Here is a 10,264-nt window from a genome sequence, read left to right as displayed (position 1 = left end):
CCTTTGCTACAAAAAGGATTGGACCACCTTGCTGCACCTTGTTTACTTTTGTTACATGTTACCCGTTACGAATTATCTTATCACACAACTATCTGTTACAGATAATTTCAGTGCTTGTAGAGAATACCTTGTTGAAAACCGCTTGTCATTTCCTTCTGCTCCTCGTTGGGTTCGACACTCTTACTTATCGAAAGGACTACGATAGATCCCCTATACTTGTAGGTCATCAGAGGGCGGCGCGACTCCTTTCGCCGGTTGGCTCCTTCGTCAACGCCCGCAAGCTATTTGACAGTTTGACAAGGTACAAAATGGACTCCGCCGACTTATTTTTCCACAGTTTCCTTTGTAACTCTGACGATTCCTCGACCGATGATGATGAGGAGATCTTGGCTGCCGTGTTGGTCTATCACCACCTCAATAGCCAGCGACCATTGTTCCATGGCTCCATTCCAGGCACCTTCCGGCGTTGAATCGCAACCGAGAGAGTAGGCATTTCCTTATTTGGAAGGACTACTTTGACACAATGAACCCGCTGTTTAAACATCAGAAATTCCGGTGCCGTTTCCGTATGAGTAGGCATCTTTTCAACCGTATTAGAGAGGGTGTGGTCGGCTACAATGACTATTTTGAGTGTAAAGAGGATGCCCTTGGAATGATTGGCTTCTCCTCTTATCAGAAATGCACTGCAGCCGTCCGGATGCTTGCATACGGAGTGCCCAGTGATCTCATTGACGAGTACATCCGTATGAGCGAGTCTACATGCCTAGACTATATGTACAAGTTTTATAAGGCTGTGATTGCTGTGTTTGGCCCTGAGTACTTGAGAGAGCCGACTCCTCAAGATACAGTCCGCTTGTTGATGATAAATGCCAGCAAGGGCTCCTAGGGATGCTTAGCATAGACTGCTTGCACTGGGAGTGGAAGAACTGCCCTTCTGCTTGGCAAGGGCAATATAAGGGCCATGTCAGGGCTTGCACTATTATACTTGAGGCCGTGGCATCACAAGATCTCTGGATCTGGCACTCTTTCTTTGGTATGGCCGGATCACATAATGGTATCAACGTGCTTCAACACTCGCCGGTGTTTGGAAGGCTTGACGAAGGCAATGGCCCACCGGTGAATGTTACCATCAACAGCCACAACTACGACAAATGATACTACCTAGCTGACAGTATCTATCCTCGGTGGGCCACTATTGTGAAGAAAATCCCCAACCCTGTCGGAGAGAAGAGGAAATGATTCGCCCAAGAGCAAGAGAGTCCTAGGAATGCCGTCGAGCGTGCCTTTGGTGTTTTGCAATCTCGATGGGGCATCGTTCGATATTCCGCTAGGACTTGGAGCACGAAAAAGGTGTGGGAGGTGATGACTGCTTGTGTGATCATGCACAATATGATCGTAGAAAATGAACGTCCGGAACGTATCTACAATAAAGGGTTTCAGTTTTACGGTGAGAATGTTGTGCCTGAGCATGTAGGAGCGGCAACGTTTGAACAGTTCAGCCAATTTCATCATGCAGCTGCAAAATGATTTGGTCGAGCATACGTGGGCTCATATTGTCAACCAATAGATGTATCCTTTTTATCTGGCTTGTAAAACTATGTGAGAACAGTTTATTTTATATTTGGGCTTGTAAAACTATGTTTTATATTTGGTTGTGAAAAATATGCTTCTTTGTGAAACTATATATTTACTTTTGAAATATGCAAAGTGTTCATTGAAAACGGAGGCCAGCAGGCCACGCCAGCAAACATAGGTCAGGGCGTTGGATGCACTGCCAACCCAAATCAAAAAGAGGACGGACATCGAGCGGGGTCGATCCAAACGGACAAATGCGTCGTTTGTTTGGGTCGACGCATTGGAGTTGCTCTTAGTGGCCCTAAACCTCGGCATTTCTAGCAGCCTAAATCTCCCGAGGGACGAGTATTCACTGATCACTGCACTCAGTCGCTGGATCAAGCTCACGGCATCAACCGGCACACAACGCGGAGACCCTAGAGCAATGTGCAGGGCCAATAGAAGGCATCATCATCGACCGAGTAGACGTGACGCTGCGACCCTTAATAACCGAGCATGACAATTGACAAAGGAGGCGAGGATGGACGGGCGAGAGGTCCAAGCGAAACGAAACGCGACGAGGTGCCTGCGTCTGCGTGAATACACATGTCAGTGTCAGTACAAAGGGCGCACTGGTACAAATACACGAGCCTACCCCGATCGACCAAGGGACGTACTCCCTCCGTCCGGGTGTATAAGTCATTCGCGCAGTTCTAGGTCATCGATTTAAGGAATTAAATATGTGTTATATGTCATGAAAAGTATACCACTAGATTTCCACACGGATGTAGTTTTTAAATATATATTTTTTGTCACATATAATACATATTTAGATAGTTAAATTATCGACCTAGAACTACGCGAATGACTTATATACCGGGACGGAGGTAGTACAGCATCTCAGGCTCGCAGGGAATGCGCACGGGAAAGGCCAAACTGGGCGTACCCGTACCCGTGCGTCGCGCCCCCAACACCCAGCACGGCGCTATTATTTCCCCCAAAGCACAGACATACCCCCCGTTCCCCAGCCAATAGGGCCTCCGCCACGCCACGCCCACTGACACTGCCAGGCCGGACCACGCCACGTACCGGGCCCGCCCTGCCCGCCCCGCTGCATGCATGTACACCCCGCTCTGCTGCGCAGGCTTTTTCCCCCTCACCGCCCCGTCACGGCGGCTTTCAACTTGCTCTCCATGACAGGTGGGGCCCGATTCACCCAGTCCCACCGGCCAGTGGGAGGGCGCGTGGTAAAGCTGGTACGCGGGGCATGGTGGCGTCCAGTTCCGGATATGGCATCTTTGTGCAAGTGGGAGGGCCGCCACCCTCGCTTCCCGCGCCAGGCTGCCACGCCGCTCGCCGACGGGTGGGCCTGGACTTGACCGGGGATAACGTGGTCCCACCCCCCCAGTGAATAAAGGCCGGGCAGGTGGTGAGGCCAGGAAGGAGGAGCAGTTCGTGTTGTCGCGCCGCGCGCGGCTTTCGATGCGGTGGTGGCAGTCATGTCCTCATGGGGGCCGGGTCCCGCCGCGGATTGAACCCCTCAATGACGCCCATCCATGTGGCGACGGGCCCTGCGCTGTCACGAGCCGGGGTCGTAGACCGCCTACTCGCAGCAGGCTACAGTGGCGTAGTACGAGCACACTCCTGCTGCCTGCCAGCGGCCAGCTGCCTCTGCGGGCAGATCCCACCTGTCAGTACGGCGCTGCCGTGCCTTCCAGACCAGCCACCAGTGCGCTGCTCCTCCCTGGGGAGCTCGCTTCGCCTCGCGAGCGGCCTTTCCTAGCTTTTATATCGGCGCCAGCGCCAAGCGCCAGTGGGATAACCTACCTCTGCCTGTACTTACTTACAGCAGGAGCCGCTGCCGTCGCCGCCATTTCCACTTGCTCGTTTACTTGCCGGCCGCAACGGTTTCAGCCTAGCCACCGCGGGTTTCCCTGCTGGCCGGAGGAACGGCGCGCGTGTTCCGTTGCAGCAAGGACATGGAAGGAGACGGCGACGCTAGGTCGAGAGCGACACTGGCCTGGGATCTCGGGGTGCAGTGGGCGCCCGCCGCCTCGGCTGCGTACCCGCAGCATTTCCTGCCGCCGCCGGGGGTGGCTAGCCAGCAGCAGCAGCACATGCAGCAGGAGCTCACTAGCCTCAAGCTGGGGAAGCGCCCGTGCTCCTTGCCCGGCGGCCAGGTGGCTGTGGCTCAGGTCGACGGGAGCGGAGGCGGCGGCGGGCGTGCCGCGGTGGAGGGCAAGAGGAAGGAGAAGGCGGCCGGGGCGGCGGCAACGGCGGCCATGCCGAGGTGCCAGGTGGAAGGGTGCCACATGGCGCTGGCGGGGGCCAAGGAGTACCACCGGCGGCACAAGGTGTGCGAGGCGCACTCCAAGGCGCCCAGGGTCATCGTGCACGGCGCCGAGCAGCGCTTCTGCCAGCAATGCAGCCGGTACGTGAATTCTTTCTTACCCACACCCCCGACTTGTGCTAGCCGTAGCTAGATCCACACTTCACGTACTCGTACGTACGTGCGTGCGGAGTCTCTCTCATGCGCTAGCGTTGACTCTCTGCTCTGCGTATACAATGCGTGCAGCTTCCACGCGATGGCGGAGTTCGACGACGCCAAGCGGAGCTGCCGGCGGCGGCTTGCCGGCCACAACGAGCGGCGCCGGAAGAGCAACGCCAGCGACGCCATGGCCAGGGGCTCTGCGCACGCACACGGTAATCCACGCCATTACTCCCCCACCTCCATTAGCGCGAGCTGTTCTAGACTTCTAGCGCGGTCTCAGCGTGACAGAGTACGGCAGGTAAGAGTGATTACACAGAGAAGAACCATCGTTAAGGCCGGCTGATAGACGCAGGAGTAGCTACTCTTAGTAGTAGTACTAAGCAAAACCGGCAGGGGATAAGAGGGAGTAGAGTGGTTTGATGCCGGGAAACAAGGGGAGATCTGCAGCAGGTGCGCGTAGGGACAGGAAAAAAGCTCTCGGGATGCGTGAGACGGGTGCAGCAAAGCAAATAAACACTCGCGATTTAATGTGCGCATTTACGCGCCCTGCCTCTGCCCGCTTGGGTAGGCCGTGTTGGCTAGCTTGGCACTGGCATGCAAGGCCGACCGTGCATATGACCACGTACAGGAGCGCCCCAGCGGCTGTTGGCCACACGACAGTGGCTGCGATGCCGCACGCCACTGTTGGGTATTCAGTAACGTACTGGCGCTAGTTATTGAAGAAATGGCATCGATATACGGTTACTGATAGATGCTAGTACAGTGTAGTACTATGCATGGGCGGATCTGGGCCCCAGGCAGCCCAGGCCATTGCCTGGGGCGTGGGAAATTTTCTCGGCCCATATATACGGAAAAAAATGTTTGGCCTGGGGCGCAGCCCACTCTAATCCCAGGCAGCCTAGGCCAACTGGCCCAACCGTCCAGGCCAGTGCCTTTTCGCTGGCTGTGCGTGCGCTACTCACGACCAGGAGTTTGGACCGAACCTGTCCGCCGCCCTTCCCCCAACTTGACGAACCCTAGGCGTGGTCGGTGGCCACGTCCCTGCCCGCCGGCGCCGCCCGCCGTCCTCGTGCTGCCTATCCAGCCCGCCCCCCAGTCCCCTTCTGCTACTCTGCTGCCTATCCAGCTGCATGCCCGCCTCCCTTCAATCCTCTTCAATCACCTCCGTTGTGGGCTGCTGCCCTGTCCGGCGAGGCAGCAACCCCGGCGAACTGCCGGCGAGGTGGCCCTTCTCAGGAGGCGCCTCTTTCCTCAGCAGACTACAGCAAGCCGGAAAGAGCAAAGGTATCGTAGCTTATCCAATTTCGAAACCCCAATTTGTGTTTGCAGATGCTACTGTTTGATGATGAATTTTGTCGGTTGCTAGATGACACCGTTGTTGCTTGATGCCACTGTTTGTTAGATTCTTATTAGATTTGGAAACTAAATTTGACATTTAGTAAATTGTTTCTATATAATGTTACAGGACATTGAATTCTTTTTGGAACAGGACATCTATAGTATGCCTTCAAACTGGAGTTTTTTTTGGGGTAGTTTTTAGCCTTTGGTTTCTCGCCTGGGGCGTCGGCAAATCCTGGCGCCGCCACTGGTACTATGTACACCATTTGTGCGTTATACTACTACCAGAATGGTGACTTATTAAGGGCACTGTGCATTGGAGATATGGCCTAGAGGCAGTACAAAAAGACCGCCAGATTCTGAAGGTACTCGGTCAAACCCATACAGTTACATATAGGAATACATACCTAGCGTAGTAGCGGTCGTACTACTGTCAAGAGGAAAATGCGCCACGGCTTCGAAGATACTCTTTGTAGTACAAAGTTTGTACTACTCCAGTTGTTAGCTGTGTGGGATCAGGAGATCTTTTTAGGGTTTAGTATCCAGGTATAATTGCTGGTGAGGATCTGCAGACAGTAATAATATCATTAACAGGCGAATCAGTTAACTGGTGCCGATCAAATATGTAGTCGCGCTTACTTTAGTTAGCCTGGCGTATAGTATGGTATACGTACTTTCCCTGATCTTCAGAGTTCAGACTTAGAGTCTGCTCTGCTTGTCTCTAAAGTTCAAGTGCTCTCTGTACCGTGCTAGCATACATCGTGTACACAAACAGTGTTATTCGTTATACTTTGTAAATCACTGATGCATGTGGACTTCGAAGTTGCTTCGAAGTAAATACCGATTTTCCTTATATAGTTAATCAGGGTCTTTTCCTTATGTAGTTGATTGAAATTAATTCGATATAAAGAATGGGTTTAGAGTTTAGGTATATAGATAATGGATAAACAAATGATTCAAGTCCAATAATATATGGATACCACTCCCTCGTTCACAAATATAAGATGTTTTAGATATTTCAATTTAGACTATACACATTTGATTCACAAAAAAGTTAGAACATTCTATATTTGTGAACTGAGGAAATAGTTTGTCTAACAGCTTTATAAATAATACTTCTGCACGTCATCGATTTCTTTTCGCGCCTCCTTGATAGGAATGTATATGAACAACAAAACACTATAACTTTGTGGATTTGTGTGTCTGATTCGGGGGAATAGGAAATACAGAGACATCCTAATAAACATGGTCAAATCAAAGTTAGACCACAATTAAATATAAATTTCTCATGCTATTTCGCCAACACTTTTCTGATTCTTCATGTAAAAAATGTTCTAAAAAGAGTCCCGAAGAGAAATGTAGCTAGTAATCATGAGGTTAAGTGAGAACCCCTATTGTTTTTCTTTGCCTCGTTCATTTGAATCAAATGGATGCCATTGCCACCAAAGGAAAATTTGTTGTTCCTATGTTTTTTCTCTACTTTTCCTACAGAGCAAAAAAAAAGGTCTCCTTGTTGTTAGAAACACCTACAACGTTCAATTTGCTCCCAAAGCAATGGCCGCAAAGATCCCACTTGGGAAGCGCAAGCAGGAAACATTGTAAACCAACATGCTTATTCTATGCTTGGACATACACAAAGATAGGTGATTATTAAGATCCTATGGTATTATCATTTTGCAGTTTCGATTGAGAAACAAGTATTTCTAAGCAACTACCAGAACAACCTTATCACACTTCAAGATTTCTGAAATTACCAAAGGGATAGGCAATTTTGATCTGATTATTACCAACGGCTGACCAAAAAGTAACTATTTCTAAGTCGACCGAGCCATAGTCATTCCAATTATAACACAGTGGGATAGGCTGTATGCTCCTGTGTTGGAACAATGATCAATGTGCGCGAATCAAATTAAGATCACGGACGTCATCCTGACAAAACTTCTTCAGCTACTGTGCTTCTTCTTCTTTTTCTTCTTTTTTTTTTTCTTGCGGGAAGCTGCTGTGCATCTTCATACTATGATACTAAGCATGAAAATAAGCGAATCTGAAAAAAAAACAGAATAATGTCCCGGCGCTCCTGGTTTTCGACAGATAAGGTATCCTGGAACAGTTGGAGAAGGGCCAGACCTGCATCAGCGTGTTCTTTCACACGGTACATGTGATACGAAGCTTGGTAATCCTGCAGTTATTTAGTTTCCCACAAGTCACTGAGGAGGAGAATTACTTTGCATCAGGTTGGCGAAACAGTGACCAAATCTTGATTCCCACCTTTACACGTACGTACATGTCGTGTTTCACTAGGGTTTTTGTGATGTCTGTGGACAAAAGCTGCAGTCATCGTCTACTGGTGCAGACCAACCTGGTAGCCGTCTAGGTAGCACTCGAGTTAATTTCCAGCGCAAATGACGAGGACGAACTCACAAACATGCCGAAACCTTTTGGATTTTGCAGTTCAAAACACAACTGGACATCGTGCGTCTCGTAGCCTGATCTGCACTAGCAAGGAAGGAGTCTATCTTTCGGTATATATACAGTAGTTTGCATGCAACTAATAAGCTCGCTTAATTGTTGCAGGGGTGGCGTCGTTGGTGCACGGCTTCGCGCCGTACGTTGGCCTGCCGACGTCCCCGGCTGGTGCTCTCTCTCTTCTGTCATCGGCCAGAGCCGCCCCCTGGCTAGTCCCGACGACGCCCGGCGACGCATTCTCCGCCCGCTCCAGCAGCGCCGCGCTGGACGAGCTCATCGCCGAGAACCGCGCGGCGCTCCTGGCGTGCCACTTCTTCCCCCAGCGCTCGGCCGCCCGGCCGGCCGCGGCAGAGATGGCGCCCGCCTGGCACCAAGCGCACCAGCAGGCCCCGCCAGGCCATGACCAGGGAGCTCCTCTTCCGGCGGGGGCGGGGCACGTCACGCTCGACCTCATGCAGGCGCCCGGCACGGCGGGCCTGCCGTTCCGGCCCATGGCGCAGGGCAGGCCAGCCGAGGACGGCGACGCGGGCCGTAGCTCGGGCGTGTGGACGCCCCTGCAGGGCGCCCACGCCGTCTGAGCTCGCCACATGGTGCAAGTACGTATACCGGAGTAGTACGCAGCATGGGCGCGGCTGGGGCTTTGGTCGTTGTGTCGACCGTGCAATCAACTTGAGTTGGACAACAGTGTACTGTCTGTCTTGTAGCGGGTGCTAGCTGCATCCCCTTCTTTTCTTCTCCCCCGGCAAAGCGCCCCAAGTAAATTCTGGTCCTGAACTCCAGCTTGGGTTAATTCGAGATCATGGGCGGGCGGGCGGTCTTGCATGCTGTCATTCTTGTTTCTCTGTAGACGCGGGGTGAACTGAATGGAAAAGTTGCATCCATCACAGAAGCTCCGGTCGGGACGCAGTACAGCATATGGTTGGCTGTCGGCCTCGTGTGTCATCGCAACTTACACCACACGACCAATGTTCGGAATGTGCTGCCGTGACAACCACTCGCCATCCTCTCCTTTCGTGACCGCTGGTCCATGGGAACCTATCGATCTGACCTCACCGAATCATTCATCGATTATCTAAAGCTTCTAGAAGAAAGGTGTGGCCTATGTGCACTAGCTTGGCGCATTTCCCAGATCCTCTCGATCCGCGGCACACTCGGGGGAAGTTTGTCGGCTGTCAATGTTCAGAGGCAGGGCTTGTGCTTGCTACTTGCTATCCATACCGAATAGGGTACTGAGGGCAACTTCATTGCGCGACCCTAAACGAACGTCCGGTTTGACCGGATTTTGTCCACTTGGGACGGTGATGTGTTCGGCCATGTCCGCGTTTGTCCGTTGGGTTGTGGGTGTGCCCAGCGCACATCCGCATCTCAAATCATGTCCGGGGTGCACGTGATTAAAAAAACAAAAAACTTAAATAAAATGCCTAAAAAGGTAAATTAACGCACTTAAAAAAACTTAAAACATATATAAAGGTCACGGCCACAAAACGGTCCAGTTTAATGCCGCACTTAAACGGCACAGTTCCATAATTAACATAAAAACAAAATAAAAAAAGCCGCTTGCGCACTGCTGCCGTGCCTGTCCATGCCCTGGCCGTCGCTGTCGCCGTCTTCAGTGGCCGCCGGTGTCGTCTTCATAGCTGCAGAGGTCGACGTAGTCCGGCGGCGTCCAGAGATGGGCCGGCGGTCCACGGTGCACGGGGGCGGCGGGCTGGAAGGTGGCCGGTGCCTGCACCACCTCCTCCTGAGGCGAGGCGTTGCGCTCCGGCGACCACGGCGGCGTGGGGCACCAGTTGCCCCCCACGGCGGCCGCCATCTGCTTCGCTGTGCAGGACCAGCTCCACCCATGGCCAACGAGGCCCGGGTGGAAGGCGGCCACCGGCGGCTCCTCCATCACCTCCTCCTTCGGCAGCATCTGCAGCTCGGGGATGGCGACGTTGCCGGCCGCAGACAGGGCCATCATCTCCTTGAGGCCCGGCCATTGGCGCTCACCGTGCATGTGCATGGAGTCCTCCATGACACAGGCCATGAGCCGGGCCTCCTCCTCCGCTGTCATGCGAGGAGGTGGAGGTGGTGACGGAGATGAGGAAGGCGACGGCGTGGGCGTCAGGCCGCGCACCCGCGTACGCCCGCGCACCTCCCGACGTGGCCGCCGCGGCCTCGACACTGTGCCGACGAAGTAGGACGCGCGCCGCACGTCATGCTCGTCCTGGAGCCAAGTGTCCCACAGGACAAAGTCGGGGGCGTACCTCTCGCCGTCGAATAGGTCGTCGGGGAGGAGGCGGCGGCAACGCTCGATCTCATCGCACCAGGCACGGCCGCTCGCTGGCACCGGCGGGATGGGGACCCGGTCCGCGGAGAGGTGCCAGTTGTTGGGGAGGTGCACGTCGCTCGACGGGACCGGTGTCCTCGTCTCCC

At 53.2% G+C, this 10,264-nt stretch overlaps 1 protein-coding gene across 1 annotated transcript; it reads left to right on the top strand.

Annotated features, from left to right (window-relative positions):
- The first annotated feature begins 3,311 nt into the window (after positions 1-3,311).
- On the top strand, positions 3,312-8,735 carry LOC123190130 (squamosa promoter-binding-like protein 7). Its single transcript, XM_044602717.1, has 3 exons — positions 3,312-3,985; positions 4,130-4,257; positions 7,958-8,735. Exons 1-3 carry the CDS (start codon positions 3,534-3,536, stop codon positions 8,425-8,427), a joined length of 1,050 nt encoding a protein of 349 aa, XP_044458652.1. The 5' UTR covers positions 3,312-3,533; the 3' UTR covers positions 8,428-8,735.
- The last annotated feature ends 1,529 nt before the right edge of the window (positions 8,736-10,264 follow it).

Source organism: Triticum aestivum, chromosome 2A (assembly GCF_018294505.1).
Source record: "Triticum aestivum cultivar Chinese Spring chromosome 2A, IWGSC CS RefSeq v2.1, whole genome shotgun sequence".
NCBI lineage: Eukaryota > Viridiplantae > Streptophyta > Magnoliopsida > Poales > Poaceae > Triticum > Triticum aestivum.
Note: the sequence above shows the minus strand (reverse complement) of the source record. Positions and strands in the feature narration are given on the sequence as shown.